This window comes from Lissotriton helveticus, chromosome 2_1 (assembly GCF_964261635.1).
Source record: "Lissotriton helveticus chromosome 2_1, aLisHel1.1, whole genome shotgun sequence".
Lineage (NCBI taxonomy): Eukaryota > Metazoa > Chordata > Amphibia > Caudata > Salamandridae > Lissotriton > Lissotriton helveticus.
In genome coordinates this window covers 1,278,545,855-1,278,565,677 of record NC_136059.1, presented here as the reverse complement: position 1 = coordinate 1,278,565,677, position 19,823 = coordinate 1,278,545,855, and the positions used below count along the sequence as shown (strand labels likewise).

At 40.5% G+C, this 19,823-nt stretch overlaps 1 protein-coding gene across 1 annotated transcript in view; it reads left to right on the top strand.

Moving 5' to 3' along the window:
• Positions 1–18,050, top strand: part of LOC144818625 (PDZ and LIM domain protein 5-like) — a 178,323-nt gene extending 160,273 nt beyond the window's left edge. Inside the window, exons 6-8 of the mRNA XM_078676226.1 lie at positions 1,044–1,164; positions 6,573–6,688; positions 10,967–18,050. Coding sequence (XP_078532352.1) covers positions 1,044–1,164; positions 6,573–6,688; positions 10,967–11,056 — 327 coding nt within the window. The 3' untranslated portion in view covers positions 11,057–18,050. The remainder of the gene's footprint in view (positions 1–1,043; positions 1,165–6,572; positions 6,689–10,966) is intronic.
• The last annotated feature ends 1,773 nt before the right edge of the window (positions 18,051–19,823 follow it).

Genomic DNA, 19,823 nt, shown 5'->3' with positions numbered 1-19,823 from the left:
CATTAAAACAATTAAGATATGCAAGTTCAAGATCAGGGAAACCTCTCTCCCGCTGCAGAACATATGCATTTTCTTCAGTTGATCTGTTAGATTGAAGTCTATGCACTACTTGTAAGCGATAAGGTTTAAGGCACAGGTAATGTGTTTTGCAAAGAAGTTCCCTTATAACACATGGGTGGGTGCAAACCTCTGCATTGGTCTGTCTCTTGTGGCTCGGTTCTCGGTTATGTATCCCCGCATAGGGCTTATGCGTCTTTCGTCACAGACGAGGAATGATGTGCCTTAAGTAGACATCAGCAAGTAATAGCATGGTTTATATTGTATTTTAAATGCATTTGTTTATCTCTTACTAGACGGTTGAAGTGCTTTAGGAAGATATCGGACATTTATCAGAAAATGGATGCTTTTTCTTTGTAGACGCCATGAAAATAAACTTCTGGGGCATTTTAGCAGTGCAAACGTAATACATGTTTACAAAGACTAATTAGACTACGGAGATGTTCCTCTCTCTCCTTTTAGTAAAGTAATTAAATACCATTTAAAATCAAGGCTACCATAAAATAGGGTAACCGTTTAAAAAACAAAAAAACAGTTGATTGTGCTTTCAGTTACCGGTGTTGCTGGCACCATGTAAATATAATTTTCAATAAAAATTTACTGAAATAAAAAAAAAGGTGAATGTGCTTTCAGTTACCAGTGTTGCTAGGGAAAATGTCATTTTTAAATAATTTGAAATTGAAAAACCAAAACAATTGAGTCTTATCTCTCATCGAAACCAAACGCTAGAAGGAAAATGTTATTTTATCGCCTCAGATGATTAATTGCCACCCTTGTCAAAAACGCACACACATTTTAGAATGGGTAGAGTCAGCAGGCCCGAAGGGGCATCAATTATTAATAGGTTTCTCGTGTGGCAGCGCCGTGGGATAGAGAGAACAAAGGCAGAGCGCGACACGTCTTTCGGAACCCGATAACCCTCTGCCCACCCCTGTCACAATCGCTTACTGATCAGCCCTTTTCTCCTTGTCTCCTCGTTCCAACAGGAAGTGATCAATGCTCTGAAGCAGACTTGGCACGTCACCTGTTTTGTGTGCGTGGCGTGCAGTCAACCGATCCGCAATAATACATTCCACTTGGAAGACGGCGAGCCCTACTGTGAGGCAGGTGAGCGCTGGTATTTTGGCCCATGGCGGATCCTGTTGTCTTATCTCCTGTACAACCTCTTTTTCCCACTTTGTCCGCTGACCTCTAAACCATTGTGCTGTGAAATCGGGGCCTTTGTTGGCTAGCTTGCTGGCATAATTGATTACTGTTTAATCATTTGAGAAAGTAGCTGCACAGTCATTAAGATGGGGGGTTTGGGGGGGGTGAGCTTCAGATTATCCAACAATCACGCTGTCATATAATGTTTACATGCAATTTACTATAAGCAGGGTGCATGGGAGGGGCATAAGGGGCAGAGGAAATGTGAGAGGAATGCAGATTGGCAGGGGCACTAAGTGAGAGAATACACAATATTTTGTAAAATAACCAACATTTTGTAAAATAACCAACATTTTAGGAATTTAAACAGATAGGGAGAGAAGGTGTATGTGCGTTTCCGTCTGTGTGTTTGTTAACATTCCTGGTGAAATCTGGTCGGCATCTCACCATACCTTACTGAAAGCCTCTGAACCCAATTATTAACCAGGATATACACTTATTAGGGGGGGGGGGTGTAACACCCCATACAACCCCTTCCCCGAAGCTACACCTCTGGCCCTGCATTGTTTCAGGTCAGTACTCCTTAATGCAATCATTCTACAGCACGTGTCACACTGCAAATCTCAGTTTTTGTCCAACCCTGGTTTAATCTTATATCATACCTGCAAACTTGAACAAAAATCTCACTGTGAGGAGGGGGGAACAGGGCCTCGTGCCAAGAAGTACCCAAGAGGCACTTTTGAACCCCACCCTACCTCAAAGCCCCCTCCTCCCAAAAAAAAAAGCTTGCAGTGGATGGTGCGAATGTTCTGGGGTGTACTTACACACCTTAATAGATGTCGGCGGTTGAGTGCCCTGGAAATCGAGCTGGAAAAACATTACTTACAGCGATTTTCATCTCGTCTTCCCTGCCACCGTGTGATATCGGCTCTCCACCTAGTGACCTTGTTATGGGAGCCGATAACATGTGTCACACAGTGGCATGGTGGGAGTTAGCAGGTATGTTAAGTTATGTTGGTATTTTGTAAAGTTTGTAATGAAGGCCTTTGTCTGCCTCTAAGCAAAGGGATGGACAGGAGGCTCGAAAGGCAGGACTAGGAAAGGAAACATGAATTTTAATCTATAACTAAGCATTCTTTTATTTATAATCAACCATTTAAACGTTAAAGTCCGCAGTTCCTCTATGGCTATTGAAGGTTTATTCATGCATTAGTAACTGCACCTCACTAATCCTCATAAAACGTGCCGGATCTCCAAATGCCTTAACTGCCATGACTCCTACCACTAAAGCGTCAGCATCAGCTGGTTCCTGGGGGGTAGACCACGTAGAATCCATATTTTCAGATTAACATGGCTGCCACGGGGGGAGGCGTGACGATGATGACATATTTCTCTCTTTTCATCTATCTTTTCAGAGCCTATAATGTGCGTTTTATTGCTTTTCAAATGGATCGTGAGAAAGTTTGTACTTACTCAACATGGAGTCCAGACGTGCCATCAAAGGCAAAGCTGCTAGGTAGTTTGCTCTTCTGAATTGGAAATATTATTGATTAAGATTCTAGGAGTAAAGTTCACTGAAATTCTAGCCCTGTACAGGGCAGTGATGTGTAGTAGGGTTTTGTTCCAGTGACCATGAAACGTGAAACCTTATGAACTGGGTTTTATCCTTGGCATGATAGCAGATTTAAGTTGCTTCTTTTTTCTCACGCAGAGTTATACTGTTGTGTAGTTCCATTTGTGTAGTGATACCTCCTCTTGTGAATTTGAAAAGTAATTCTCTTCCTTGTTGAGATGCTGAAGTGTGTTCAGTATATTGGAAACTTGCATGGCCCTGGATTGTGCTTTGTTAGAAGAGTCTGATTATACAGTGTGGACTATGGGGGTTTGGTTAAGTGTTGTGGGAAATGACCAGGATGCTTATATCATGTCACATGTAGATGTACCTGAGTATGAATTGGAGGGAAGGGGATTGAGAATGAGAATTGGAGGGAAAGAGGTGATACCTACAAAGTTTTGTGGTTGTCTGATACTTCTTTATGGACAGTGTGGCTTGGAGCCATTTGTCGAGCTATAGCCAGGTCTTTACTGCTTTGCTGATTTTATGGAGATCTTAAGTGGTTGGTGTTTGTGCCAGGTGGGATTTCCAGAGTTTTGCAGCATGGACAGTGAAGAAATTCCACTGATTCAAGGCTTCTTGAAAGACAGATTGTCAATGGTGAGCACCAGTCCAGAGTGTGGGGCACAAGTCCGCATTATCAATGAAAAATCTTTGGATGAAAGCATGTCTGGTGCCCAGGGTGACCGCAGGGTCAATGCAGAATGCCTTAAAGGGGGTGCATCTGGCCTTAAGACCTGCGTGATGTGGTGACTTAGGCCTGGTAATTGTCTGGCTCCTGGATTAAGGATTCTCTGTAGTCTTCACAAAATGTACAGTAGTGCTCCCAGTTAGAATCCATTTGCATAGTAGAGCTAGGATGTGTGAGCGGCCTAAATTTAACTTGGTACGTTGAGAAAATAAATCAAGTGGTTCAATGTATAAGTGTAGAATTAAAAACTGATGCAAGGGCACCCAAGTACAAACAAAACATACAGGTTAAACAAGGAAATTGGTTCAATATAGATTGCTTATATAAGAAAAGCGAATTAAGGAGAGACGAGCGTAAAAAATTAGACCAGGCTAGGGCCGATAATCTGGCCAAAATAACTAGAGAATACACCTCACTACTCCATAGCACTAAAAGGGCCCATAAAAAAACGTGTTGGGGGAAACTACTGGAGGTTATCGAAACTAATAAGAACATACATCAGTTCTGGAAGCCAATACAATCAGCAACAGAATCTTCGGTTGCCTCAATGAATTGTGTAGTGGAAGAGGGTGCATGGGAAGATTATCTGCAGAACCTATATACCCCGGGGAGAGAAACTGGGGACGAGGAATTAAGGGATTGGAGGGGCATGGTAGAGGACCTAAAATCTGATTTTTTTTAGCAGAAAATGTGCTTAGTACAATAAGGACTCTGAATTTAACAAGCGCAGCAGGCCCAGACAACCTACCAGCCCAGATAATAAATTCAAGGTCGCCCTGGTGGGCTGAATTATTCTCTCAAATGTTTTTAGTAATCTTAGAATCAGGGATGATTTCCACAAATTGGAAGGGTGCAATAATTAGGCCGATTCATAAGAAAGGGGATGTTTATGCCACTAAGAACTACAGAGTAATTAACTTGCTAGATGTAGGAGAAAAGATTTTTGCTAAAATAAAATTAGGTACGTTAATAGATTGGGCAGAACAAGGATCCATTGTGCCAGTTGAACAGGGAGGTTTTAAAGAAGGACACTCCACTATAGATCATTGCTTTGCCCTGTGGGCACTGTCCAGAAAATCGTTAGAGCAACATGGTAAACTGTTTTGTTGCTTTGTCGATTTCCGGGCAGCTTTTGATTCTGTGGACCGTAACTGTATCTGGGAAGATATGGAAAAATATGGAATACCTGATGGCATTTTGAATATCTTAAAAGAACTACGTAGTGGGAATTGGGCCCAGGTCATCAGAGATACACAGGGGTCATTAACCCATAAAATACCGGTAAAGAATGGCCTTAGACAGGGCTGTGTTTTGGTACCCTTGCTTTTTTTGATTTTTTTTAGCAGACCTCCTAGTAGTGCTAGAAATAGAAAGAAGTGCAATTCCGCGTATTAGCGAAAATAAAGTGTCCTGCCTTTTATATCCAGATGACCTTGTGATCCTCGATCAAACTGAAATGGGACTCCAAAGGAAATTAAATGTGTTTAAAAATTACTGTGACAAAAAGTTTTTAATTGTTAATATGGAAAAAACAAAGGTCTTACATTTCGGGAAGAGAAGTATACATTTTAATTGGTTTTTAGGACAAGACAAACTAGAAATAGTTAATGAATATAGATACCTAGGCCTTTGGTTTGATAGCGCATTGAAATGGGGTACTCATCTGGAGGCTCAAACAGCGAAAGCCTACTTCTTCACTTTGTAGACTGAAAAAATGTAACAAAGAATATGGCGATATGTCCCACAGACCTATGTTAAAGGCATTTGAAGCAATGATCCCCCCCGCAAGTACTGTATGGTACAGAAGTGCTCTACTTGAGTGCTAAAAGGGGGTGGGATTGTGAAGAAGGAAGGATTCTAAAAATGCTGGTGTCCTTACCAAACTGTACAATGATCCAAGCAATCAGAATGGAGGTAGGGCTAATAGCATGGAGTGTAAAGACCCAAATGTCCTTATTAAGATTTTGGAAATGCCAGGCTTTAGGTGGTGTGCAGAAGGTCTCAACATGGTGCAGAGAGGAGATCCAAACTAGTAGCCTTGGTTGGGCACAGGATGTAAGAAGAACCCTCCAGAATGTAGCAGCGCACCTTATGCTGAGCATTTCGCAACCATCCCTGGATGTAGTTTTCACAAAGAGAACTCTTAGAGACCAAGGGCTCTTATACTCAAGATCGCAAGATCTGGATTATTTGAGTGAGAAAAAACTGTCAAATGGGTAAAGAGTGCATGGGAAAAGGAAGCTTGGTTCCCATACTTAAACTTTTTGCCCAACAAATGGGTAAGACATGATAGTCTAAGGGTTTGTGTGGGTATTAAACCTTGGAAGACGGAAGGAAAAATAAAGGCAGCATTGATCCAACCAGATGGTATCTGTAAATGCGGCCTAGGAATAAGAAATAATATCTTGCATATATTGCTTGATTGCACACTGATTTTAGCAATACGGAAAGCATTTTTATGTCCAATATTTTTACAATACAAGGTGAATTCACGTGCTCAAGCGGTTTGTCTTCTTACGGACATGTCATCTATAGATATTACAATTGCTTTGGGGAAATTTTTGAAAGCAACAAAAGACTTTGTAAGGGAGAAATTAAAGGAGGGGCATTGATTTTAAATCTTTTTAGAGTTCTCCCAATGCATTGTAAACTGTGTTAAATGAATTATGGCTGTTGTAGGGGGCTTATCCCCCTGTATTTTCTCTGTAGGTGAAATTGTTTAATTTTTTTTTCATAGAATTAATAATGTTATCACTATGAGGATCCTAATCATTTTATCGTTTTATGTATGGTTTAAAGACTATGGTCTAAATAAACATCGTTTTATCTCTCTCTGTCTCTCTCTCTAATTTGCATAGTTCAGCTGCAATAGCACTAGAGATATGGTGCCCTAGGCCATCTGTGGAAAACATAAGTGTGGGAAATTGAATAGCGATGCCGTTATACCATTTTTACAAATTCGGTAGCCCTAGAAGTCGTGGCTTGTTTTAGTCGACCGTTTATAACCATGTGGAACTGAAAACCCTAGTCCTAACCAACTTCTTCTATTTTTCTGCACTACAGATTACTACTCTCTGTTTGGTACCATGTGTCATGGATGTGAATTCCCGATAGAAGCCGGGGATAGATTTCTGGAAGCTCTGGGCAGTACCTGGCACGACACCTGCTTTGTATGCGCAGTAAGTAGCCCTTTTTTTCTTTTGAAGCATGCCCAAGCTCTTGCCCAACCCAACCTCTTCAGAGATGTGGGCGTGACTGATTATGGGTTCATAATCCCTATTTAACCGCACACAAAGGCCACTACTAAACTCATTGTGCAAGTGTGTGGCTCTTACTGGGATTTGGCACCGCAGACGCCACCAACCCAACGTAACGTGATCAGGTTTGCGGCATACATTGATGTGTGCCAATTAAAAGAGCATGAGACAAAAAGTAAATGTTGGCAGGAGCTCCAGGTACAGTCTCTCAGTGCTTTCTGCAAACATGGCATGTATGAGTGTTGCAGTAAACTGACGTTGGTTGGCCGAACACATGGGGAGAGGCAGCAAAGTAATCCTCAATGAATTTCAAGGATTAGTCTTTTCAGCACACAGTGACTCCATTCCTCCATTTCCAATTGTTTCTTTTTACTTTTGATTTGTAAATGTACCGCCCAGAATATCTATTTCAACTTACGAAGGTCATAGATTTTGTTTATATCAAAGCTTGTCCTCTTTATGAAGAGTTTCATCTTTTGTCTGATGGTCAAACAGCATCCACGCAGAGAGATACATTACTGGTGCTCCAGAGAAACACCAGAGGTCTTTTCATGCTGGCTTTTGAGCGTCTAAAGTGTTCGGATTACAAATAAGCAACTCACTCAATGAGCCGGGGCAAGGTAAGCCTTTCAGGAGGGCTCTGGCTTCCTACTGACTTTTATCAATTGAAAAGCTTTATTAGTTGAGCTATGAAGGTTCTAATTAGCAAGGGTTACATATAAAATACAGTCAATAAAAGTAAAAAAAAAAAAAAAATGTGACTAAAGCAAGAAGAAGAAATACTGGTCTGTCATATATTCCTTGAAATGATTGTGGGGAAAATGTGGTGCACCTGGGCATTCATCAACATTTACATGTCTGGAGGTGAGCACACAGGTGTCACTTAATCAAAAAAGCCAGGGGCAGCTGAATTGATTTCACACATCCTTTGCCCACAATGACTTTGTATGACGTGATAATGCATGATCATTCACCATGATGGCATTACAGGAAGTGGCAGCAAAATTCCTTTGTGCTAACTGTCATCAAGTGACGCCATATTAATGAGGTTAACAAACAGCAAGGGTAGGATTTATAACACCTGTCACTGAAGCAAATCAGACAAGGTTAGTTTACACCAATGTGTTTATTAGGATGCTACCAGGATGTGCCGCAGTAAAGACCATCACCTACCCAAGCATGTTAACATAGGCTGGGCACATTCAACAAATGTGAAGTTCAGCCTTGAATAAACAGAGGTATAATTCCCTTGCTACATTTTCGGCATGGGCATTCTCACATGCATGGGTAGCATCTGAATGAGCAGCACTCACTTGCCAGGCTCATGCTTAGTCTTAAATGGCCAGGGAAGACTCCTCATACTTAGGTGCCCTAAATAGCCAGTGAAGCCCCCTCAACAGTATTGCCTCCAATACTAGTGCAGCTTCCAATGTTTAGTTGCAACCTTCAGTGCAGACTCCCATGCATGATGTAGCCTCAGATGTCTTGGTCAGCTTGCCATTGCCTGAAATGCCAAGTTCACCCTCAGTACTTGGAGGTACAGCGATACGGGCACAGGTGAACAGAGAAGTCTCAAATAGAAAGTGTTGCCCTCCCACTGTGCACATGAGTGTTCCCATGTGTAGCCTTACATGCCCGGCTGAGCAATTCCACGTACATCTGGCCTCATATTCAAAGTGCAGCATCTACAGGGGCAGGGATGCCCCTGATGTCCAATGCAGCCTCCTATGTGCAAGCTTAGCTTCAAATAGCAGTTCTGTTTCCCTCCTGGACTCAGATTACTACTTCAGCCTATCCTATAACATCAAATGCCAGTACTGCCTTCATGGTGGCCTTATATAGTCTGCGTACCACTCTTTGTGCAGGTGTGACCTAAAATGCAGACTGAAGCCTCTCAAACTGTGGATATGTCCCCATAATAATCTGTATTACCCCCTCCTCATACAGATATAGATGGCCTAAAATGTGCCATGCAGTATCCAAATGTGCACATTTGCCCTCAAAAACTGTTGATGCTTAGTGTGTTTTTTATATGCCCAGTGCAGTATTCCCTTTTGCCTTAAGTTGACCCTAAATGCCCAGTTTGACCCTGCTGAATACACTGTCCTATTGCAGAGATTCAGAAAAGTAGATCTCTCTGGAAGTGTAGAAGCTTGGGCAGCATTATATCTTCAAGATAATACCCACTTGCCTCCTCTCCACTTTCTCCTTCTAATATTTTTTACAAATCCATATGCTTCCTGCAGGGGTAGTCTTTATCACCAATGCTTTTTCATTTTTATGTTTGACCCCGGTGCAACTCATCAGGGTCTTTGGGTGCTAAAGAGTGATATACCAACAGCACCCAGTTGATGTCTGACTGGATCATCTTGCAATTAGGTTTACCACTACGCTCAACAACTCGCTGGCTGGCATTCATCAGTGGAAGAATGTGAACTTTTGTGAAGTTGAACGACACAAAAACACAAAACATCCTCTTAACCACACTGCAAAGTGGTAGTGGGTTGCAGGGTTGCACTCTTTCAGGCCTAGATTATTGCAATTGCGTGTACCAAAGTCTGTGGAAACCATCTCTTGCAAAAGTGCAGATAATGCTGAACTTTACAATGCGTAGGGTTACACTATATGACCACATTTCAGGAGCTTTATGAGATTTGCCCTCGTCACAGTGCACAAGAAATCGTTTGTTTTTTTCGCGACTCTTGTCTCAAACACAAATTCGTGCTCCCTGGATTACCAAAGCGTTTCACTCTCCTTATCATTTTATTTTTCCTTTCTTTCATTGCTTCAAAGCAGTGGGGCAATGCTCCTCCGCCTTATTAGAGGAGCCACCACTGCGGCATACACAGACCAAGCAAAGAGATGCAGCAGTAGCTGCTGTTCTCTGGTACTGACACTTACTAATAAGCGACCTCCTGCCTCTTTATGGTCACAGAACACCTTGGTAACTTGTAGTGTACTTTTCATGTACAGGAGGGGGCACTTTATCCCATATATATATATATATATATATATATATATATATATATATATATATATATGTTAGAACACTGCCATTACTGTGTACAACATTTCTAGTTTCCTTATTATAGCCTAGCCGTAACATCACTACATGCCTGTAATAAGAAAATGACATAACTGATAAAGTATTACAGTTGATTTTTCACTAGGAAGAATTATAATCAAACAAAGATACAAATTGCTTTCTAGCTACCTTCTTCCGGAAGCTGACAATGAGACACTTGTGGCAATTTCTTTATTACACTTCTCGAGCACTTTACAAGGTGGCAGGAATCTGTCTGCATGTTGCCAGTAATTCAAACCCACAGCTGGTTACGTGATAGTTATACTGGTAACACATTGCAAGATGCATATTGGGGCTTTTATTTTGGCAGTGCCTAGTCCACATTTGGTGAAAACATTTGCTAACAGAGTATCCATTTCTGAAGCCGGGGCAAGCGAGCAAGGCTTTTACAGACCGATTTTGGAAAGGTGAAAGCGTGCCATGTACTTTGAAGCATAAGCTACCCTTGCTGTTGGTTGGAGGATGGGTTGTGAGCCTTATCAAGGAATTTAACTTTTAGTTCTATTCCTGTAACTAGTCACGGGACTAGTTGGTGATTTGCAATATTTTAATCTATCACTTAAGGTGTATATATATCAGAATCGCTAATGTTTCCTCCATTTCTATTTCTCATAAAATTAAATCTGATCTTCTTTGGCTTCCCTTTTCATCAAATCTTTCTACTCATACTTCTATACACTAACTCTTTCTTTTCTCTCTCTTTTCTTTTATATTATTCTTCTACACATTTTTGGTCCTTTCATACCCTTCTGTTTCTTCTTCTTTCTCTTCTATCTTCCCCTCTCTTTGTTCTTTTTTTCTCTCTCTTATTTCCCTAATGTTATGCTTACATCAAACCTTTTATAATTCTTTTTTTTTACTTATGTTTTATGGTATGTTCTTTTATATTATGATTCTCTCATTTTATTGTACCTATTTTCTTTTGTATTTCTTGTCTTTGAAAATCCAATACAAAGTTCTTAAACAGAAAAAAGGTGTATATGTAAAAATGTATCCCATACAGTATGTACGGTTTTGGGTTCATTGTGCTGTATGGAACTATTTAGGGTATGGTAATGTGACTTTAGTGTTCCAGACTTGGACCACTGAATGAATGTTGTTGTTTTTTATTCCAGGTATGTTGTGAAAGCTTGGAGGGGCAGACCTTCTTCTCCAAGAAGGACAAGCCACTGTGCAAGAAGCATGCCCACTCCGTGAACATGTAACAGTAACACTGGCATCTGGAGCAGGAGAAAGTACATACAGCTGTGGGGGCAGGGGAGAGGAGAGGATTTGCACGGGTGTGGCACCTGTTTATCTGCACCATCGGCTGCTAGAATATTTATACATGTCTCTGGTTAAAAAAAATAATAGTTGGAGAATGGACTGCGGGCTTTTTTATCTTTATAGATTTTAGCATTACGAATTTCTTCTTTGATCAAGCATGGAAAGCAGAACCCGTCTGGTTTAATATATGCATTACGTGAATTGTACACTTCCGGTTTCGTTTTCACCAGTTTGAAATTTGCATTAATTAAGGAAAATACTTAGAAGGATGCACCTTGACGCAAATCCAAATAAAGGGCACGGAGTGGTTTGTTGTTTTCCTGTTAATGTGGGGGGAGGCGTGTGTGTGTGTGTGTGTGTCTGTCTGTTTAGATTGGATTTACTTTGATTTCCTAACAGAGCACTCAAATTGTCGTGCTTGCCTTCCACATCCAATAACTTTAGTAAAAACAATTATATTAGCTGGAATTTCCTGTGGAAGAAAGAAGTGATGAACAACTGTACTACTGGCCAAGCAGTGGATTACAAATTATGAAACTCTTTTTTTTAGTACAGCCACAGGCACAACATGGAGGGCAATTATTCATACATCAGGAAAGCCCATCAGGAGTCCTCCATCTGTCTGTAAAAATTAATTATTTTATTGCGCATGTTGTACAATATAGGAAATTCCACATAAAACCAACATGTGCCTCAAAGGAATACATTGCAGATATTTTTGTCAGTATTTCTGGTAGGGAGCAGAGGAGTATCACATATTTTTCAATGCGCCCAATCAAAAGGGAGCCAAAGTATGGCTTTCTTAACATGGAAAAGGTGTAGTAGAAGTAAGTTCCGGGTTATCCAAATAAAGTTAGTTGCAATAAGTTAAGGTGAAAATGTTTTAGTAGAGGGAGTGGAAGTAAAAATTACTGGGCAGCAGTTGAATCCATGACGAGAATAGGGAGTAAAAAAAATACATAACCAGTTCAAATTCCAAGGTAGTTTCCATTGCACAATATACCAAGTCCCACAAGAACTATTATATAAGCCTGTCTTGCTGCTTCTACAGCTATCTTTAACAAATGTCACCTTTGAGTTGTACGTAAAAAACTTTCTTGTAGCTGTCTTTTTGGAGGATTCCTCATCCTCACACTGGCGTATGGATTAAAATGGATGCTCTGCTTTATGCATCATGGCACCAAGAATGTTTTCAGTCATCACAGGCTAAAAATCACTGTTCAGTGATGACGACAACTGTCAGATATTTGTGAGTCCAAAGCCTGGTTCTTCCCGTTTAAGCATGTGGATCAACAAGACAGATTTGTGACTTTTGAATAATCGTGTTACTTCTTTCAACTGTAGAGGTTCTTCTACAAAAGATTAATCCCTTTTCAAAGCTGCCAAAATCCCCCTCCTCTTATTGCACTGTTCTTAACTCCAGCCATACTTGTATTGCGAGTGTCTCTTTTGGGAAGAGGAATTTTGTTAAAATCTCCCTTGCTTAAACCATTTTTTGCACTTTCTAGTAGGTGGTTCTTCAACACGTTTGAGTCATTCCACATCTTTTTTGATTTTTTTTTTTAGTAAAGTGTTCTTATTCTTTCATGATAATTTAGAAAGAAAACAATTGTCAACTCTTTTATCCGCTTTGGTCTTTCCTCAGAGAGAGGACGGACTGGAACCAGGACAACTCTGGAGACCCCCATGAGATGACTTGACACAAAATGTGTATTAATGGCCATCATTTACAGTCAAAGTAGTTACGCTAAAAATGTACTTGTGCTTGGTCCTGTCTGATTCAAGTTTGGATGTCACTGTTTGAATAAAATGTGACTTTTTGCTCATTTTGTAAACATGCAGATATTTCACTAGTACAGAATTAAGTAACAGCTAAAGAGCATTGACAATATGAATTAATGTCTATGATGAGCAAATATCCAAACTTTTTATAATAGTGTCAGACTGTGTTCTTTCAGTTAGGGATTCAGGAAACTTGCCTCCTCGCATGTTTTATGTATTCTTGTAAAGACGTTGTGTGTCTAGCTTGAGTATAATGAACGTGTAAAGAGATTAGCACAGTTGAAAGCGACAACATGCTTTTATCTTTGGCGTCCAGCATCTCAGTTATTAGCCAAAGGAGGAGAGTACTTTCTGCTGTGAGCATGACTGATCCAGCTGCAAGGCTACATATTCATGGCAAAATCTATTAGTTTTCTAATAAGTGACAGGGTGAGGGATAATCCTTTTTTTTTTTTTAGAAACATCAGGCGTTTATGGGTCTGGATTCAGTAACACTCTGCACACATCTCAATGCTTTGTTCTTCACATTACGCCAACGCTTTGTTCTTCACATGACCGCAGCGCAACCTGACTCACCCACATGGCTCTATGTCAGGGTGATGAGGTGCTGGCACTAAATACACTGGTATGTCTTGCCCCCCCTTCCTCCGACACTCATCCCCCAAATCAGTAATTGACCATAAACACACAGACTGAAGCTGTATTGTGCAAGACAACCTTCCTCAACCACATTTATGTTCTATGATTCTAGTATCCGCACTTACCACGTTTCGTCCCTGTTCATCATTTAGGCACTCTCACCAATGATCGTTGACACTCACCATCACTAGCCAACTCTATTCTCCACTTCTGTGCATTCACTAACCATTCATCATCTTTGTCCAGCATTCATCCACTCTAACTACAATGTATTTACTAGTAGCTCACCCATTCTTCCCTTAACTCAGTCATCATCGGCTCACTCACTCAAAATGTAACCCGCTCTCCATCTGCTGATCTACTCCTCATTTCTTATCCTATCCACTGTTAATCGTTGACCCACAACTCATCTGGGCACAACCATGCTTATCTACAACCACCCACCTATTGTTTCTCTGCACTAATTGTCATTTACGCAGTCACCGGCATGCTTGCTCACACTCATCTACACCCTCTACCTCTAAGTATTGCACAACCACACTCAGCATCACCCGGCTACGCTCAACATTTCCCATTACTGATCATTAACTCTTATGATTGTTCATTATTGCTTACTCCGGCTTAATTTCTATCACTCTCTCATACATTTTGTTTGAATTATTCAGTCGCTTAGCACTCAAATCTTCCAACAAGTCACCAACACCCACCCCTCGCTTTTGAACACACACCACACCTCACCTCGTCTTCATTGGCTTTTGCCAGACACACTAGGGTTATCTGCAATGTTTCACCAATCAAATGTTGGTATTGAGCCAGACCAGTGTAAATTACATAGTATTTTGAGGCAAATTGGGAACATAATATTCACTTTTCAGTCTGAATCCACCTCAAAGATAATTAGAATGCCTCATTGCATATTCTCTGAGATACTGTACAAACCGGTCTTCTCTAATCTGGCCAGATCTCTAATCTGTTCATCAAGCATGGCAAATTAAGGCTTTTGCACAATCGCACTCCTTCTTCAAAACTGTACAAAATCCTGACACTCACTTTACTGTTGAATTCCCCCATTATCCCTCCCTTGTCAAGCAACACAGTCAAAAGCTGGTACATTGGAAAATGTGGGTATATGTGAGAATTTCAGCATTTATTTTACAAAGTGATATACTTGTATCAAAATGGTTGGTTGCCTAATAGTTTTGTTTGTATTGGTCATCACTGGGGATATATCTCTGTTGCATGGTATTTGCTGTGACTCACTCAGCATTAATTTACCAGTGTACTTAGAAGTCATCTGTCTAGAGCACATAAAAAATAAAAAATCTGGTCAAATTTCAAATTGCACTGTATTGGTGGGAAATTGTGTACATGTGTGATCCAAAAACAGACCACAATAGCACCCCCAAAGCAATTCTTCCTTGGTTTGTGTCAAACTGGTGCTGTTGGAGTCCTGTTACATCACATTCCTTCACCATACCAGAGCAGTAGGTCTTGCTTCTTGGGTAAAATTGGCTGTCAGAGAGTGATTAACCCCTTCGATGCTCATGACGAGCTCAGCTCGTCATGCAGTACACTGCTCGTGTGCTCATGACGAGCTGAGCTCGTCATGAACAATGGATTTACACATTATTCAGCACAGCAGAAAAATCTCCCTAGCAGCCAAGGTGTTAAAAAAGGTAATCTTCTGCCATCCCTCAGGTAATGCAAAAACAATGTTCTTGGTCACAGTAAAATTGAAGAGTGCCAACAATACTCCATCCATAGTTGGAGAGAGGAAAATAAAGGGCCACAATGCCTCCACACACCTGCGAGTAGTCTTATGGACCAGTAAGTGCATGTAATAAAGCACAACCAATAAAACCATTCCCTTTTGGGTCTTCCAGCAGAAGAGTGCAGCACTCTCAGAACCTGAACATGTGCCTACTTTTCATGGGCGCAGCCCCGGTGCCAATTGCCTCAGCTCATTGTGAGAATATTGTTTGTGTGTGTATGCTCTGTGGTTCCGGAGAATCTCTCCTTCCGACGTGTAGAAGAGGACCACTGGTGTGAGCATACTATGGCTGTTGGTGCTTCCCCATTGTGTAGTGTGCCCAGCCCGCACATGTATGTCCAGAGAGTGATCCTAGAATAGATCTGGAGCAAGTAGCTTCTGCAATAAATACCACAGCAAAAGTGCCTCAGACCAAATGGTGTCATTTTCCCAAGATGCCCATTGCTGCAGTTTTTGCTGCATTATTTGCTACACTGGCCAGAATATGACCTCATGCCAAACACCACCATGCAACTAGTCTCGCCTTTCTCCTAACAGCAAGTGGACCATCATGTCTGACTTTTTGCTCACAGCTTAAAGCAATGGCTTTATGAACGTCTGTAATATCCTCTTTGGTCCATGCCACAGTACATTTACAGACCTCTTAATGCAGCTGTAACATGATTGTCAATTACGAATGTAGTGATATGCTAAGTGCCTCCAATATTGGCATGATATAGAATTAACATACTTGGCCCGATTCACAAAGGTAAACTGAGACAAAAGTTTAACTTTAAGACTTTCCGTATTCACAAAGGGCTTTAAGAGTAGTAAAGTTAGACTTTTGTCTTAGTTTAACTTACGTTTTAGCCTTAAGTTTAACTGAGTCTAGATTTTTGGTCTCAGTTAAACATAAGACAAAAGCTTAAGTGAAACTGATTCAAAAGTCTTAACTTTACTACTCATAAATGCCTTTTGTAAATACCGAAAGTCGTAAAGTTAGACTTTCATCTCAGCTTACCTTTGTGAAACCGGCCCCTTGTGTTAATTATTGACCATAAATAGCTTTATATTGTGCAGAGAGATAAGTGCCCTGTTCCTCCCCTATCAACCCAAGGTCTGATCTGAGCTAAGAACGAATGCACATGATTGGGAACATCTCTGGTTAGATAGAAAAGAATTATGAGTGTTTGGCACCGAGGAGCCCAGTGTACATTTCTTGGGTAGGAAGTGCTATATAAATGTAATAATATGATTCAACAAATGGTGCACATACAAAGATGAGAATTCAAAGTGCTGGAGTTGAGAATTTACCCACAGATAGCTAGAGTCCACTGCCTGTAATGTCTTACTGGCATCTAATTGCCATTGATGCCCGTGGTGAATGGCCATCTCTGGTATTACAAGTGTCAGACCAAGCCTGCAATGCCAATACACTACAAATATCAGCAGGGCCATGCACTGAAATAATAGCAATGGCCTGGGTTTTTTAGGGCACCACAATCTAAATACACAGCACACTGCTGGCGGGGTTGCTTGCTTCATTATTCATTGGTGAAGGCACAGTTTATAATTTAATACGTTTAATATATGTGCAGTAACTAGCTGCACATAAGTGAATTCCCCTCATTTTGAAAAGCAAGTAGCTACTCCATGATGTTGCAACTTACTGTACATGTGAGCATATCAATAAACCAATATGGTAATGTGCAGTTCTACTGAGGCCCATTTTAGTTTTTAACCGCATGCGTGCGGGCGGAATTCCGCCCGTACGCTGGGATTCTCGTAATCGCACTTTACGTGACGAGCCCGGCTCGTCATGAGCGTGCGAGGAGGCTACGCCATGACGAGCCCAGCTCGTCATGAGCGTCGAAGGGGTTAAGAAAGTGAAAAACCCTAGCTTATTTTGGATGGTGGGAAGCCAGCAACTTTATGGTACTCTCAAGGTAGTGACGGAAGGACACCATTTCTATCACTTTCCCCATGTAGGAAATTTCCACGTGTGGAGGTACCCTTCAATTCTGTGGTGGTTTGTCTGTCTTAGATACTCACGGGCACTGATGTGAAGGTTGTGAATGGTTGCAAAACTACTGCTTTGTAGGTGTGCCATACCATCCCAATGGCTGCAGACTGCCACTCCCTTGAGAACACTCCCGATTCCCTACTCTAAACTTACCTCTGTTGAAATGTAGGCATAGTGCCAGTTATTTATATGGCCACTTGCAGGTTGACACTTTTTAATACGGATTTTTTTAATTGCATTCACACGTTCAAATGTTTTGCACACTTTGCAAAGAGTATTGGTAATTGGGCCTTACCATGATATGTTGTTATTCCATTTGAGGAATTTCAGAGTTGACAGATAAATAGCATTGTGTGACTTTCCACTCATGTTCTGGCGACCATAGTGTGTAAGGGTTCAGACGGTCATTATTTCCGGGCAACAGCATGTGATCTAATGAACTCCACAAGGAAGGGCTTTCAAAATGGCGGAAGAAGAGCTCCCCGGAACTTATTTTCATTTAGATTGTTTGGAAAGGAAAAGACCTTTTAGTGGAGTACCACATGTCAAGTGCTCATTTTACCTGTTCTTCGGCTCTTTTAATGTGTTTCCATTTTGTAATAAACAAAGTATATTTGTATGGTCACGGGTTTCTCTTGCAGAAAATGTGGTGTAAATCATGCTTTTCCTCAGAAAAAATGCATAGAAATCGTTGCTGTTTTTGCACAGATTGTCAATAAATGGCTTTTGCGTGAGTTCAGTTGAGCCGATTTTATTTCCTATTTTATTTTTCTGAATGCCTTCTAACATTCTCGTGTGAAAAATTGGCTATTAAAATCCACTGTACGATTAGGAGTGATATATGAACCTCTCAACGAACACACATCTCCTCTTCAGTTGACCATATTGGTGCACTTAAACCTGTGAGCCAACAACAGCTTCAAAATCAAATAACAAAAGTGTATCACATCAGTACTTGTGTTAACCTTTTTGCCACGACAACCCAAGTGGCGTTTATTTTACCGACGGTCTTAAGAGCAGTGCTGATAAAAAATAGACATTTACAATGTGAATAATAACATATAGACCACACAAAATTAGTTAATTAAAATATCCAGTTTTATGGAGGTTGCACGTAGTGTTAAAACTTTACTCCCTGATGATCCTAATTACAATAATCTGTAGTAGTAAAAAAATACTGCTCCCTTGTACACCTAATGAACAATACGGTGAAAAAGCACTACTCCCTGGTACACCTAATTAGAAAAGTAACTAGTGTGGTATAATGTACACAAACATTTATTTGCTGGTTGTGCAGGTTTTGTGCTGTGGTAACCTATGATGCACACAAACATTTATTTGCTGGTTGTGGAAGTGTTGTGCTGTGCCATATATATATATATATATATATATATATATATATATATATATATATATATATATTCACTGAAAAAAACATAGGTTATAGACCATATATAGTTAGGAATTAGCATTTACAAAACCTTATTTTACTCACACAAAACCATTGAAATTCCATATATAGTTAGTTGCACTAACTATATATCGCGCACCCGCAATCCACTGCTGATGATGTCACATATTACATCATTCATGACATGGTCAGTGACATCACTGATGACATCACTGATGACATCTCAAATGACATCACTGATGACATCACTGATGACAACATCCAGTGACTGTATGTTTCTGTAAAGTTAAAATATGTCTTACATATTGAAGAATGAGTGGATGTATAAGTGTCTGGATGAAGGATTTAGTAGGTGCATGACTGACTGTATAAGTGAGTGATTAAATGTGTCTCACTGAGTGCATGGGTTAGTGACTAAACTGTTTTAAATTGTGCATCATTGTGTCTGTTCTTCTGTAATCTGATGCATGTGTTGATCATTAGCTATATGACTAACTATATGGGTTATTGATTGGTTGCCCAAGTATTTGTATGGGAGACTGAGTGTGTGTGTGGGTGTCTGGGAGGTGTATGACTCTGTGAATAGATGTGTGAGCAGTTGATTCACTAGATGTATGGGTTCAAAAGTGCATGTGGAAACAGCTGTATGGGCGGTTGACTGTGTGCATGAGTGTATTGGTGAGTGAATGGATATCTCAGTGCTACATGTTAAAGTAAGTACATATGTAAAACACAGTACATGTGAGAGTTGACATATATAAATAACTGTGCATAAGAGCCTGTGAATGTATGAGTGTCTGTATGGATTATTGTGAACTTGTATCAGGGATTGTATAACAGAGTAAATATGTGTTATTATATGTTTTAATAAGTAAGGTGTGTATAACTATATAGTTGAGGAAATGGAGGTGTGATTGAATCTTTGCAAGACTGACTAGGTGTGTGAGTAACTCCATGGATGAGTGACAGTCTGTGAGTGTCTGTTTACACTGAGTGTATCTAAGTTTTTATTAGAGTCTGAAGAGGTTCATCGTATCATCACATGAATGATGTCATCAGTGATGTGATCAGTAATGTCAAATGAGATGTCATCAGTGATGT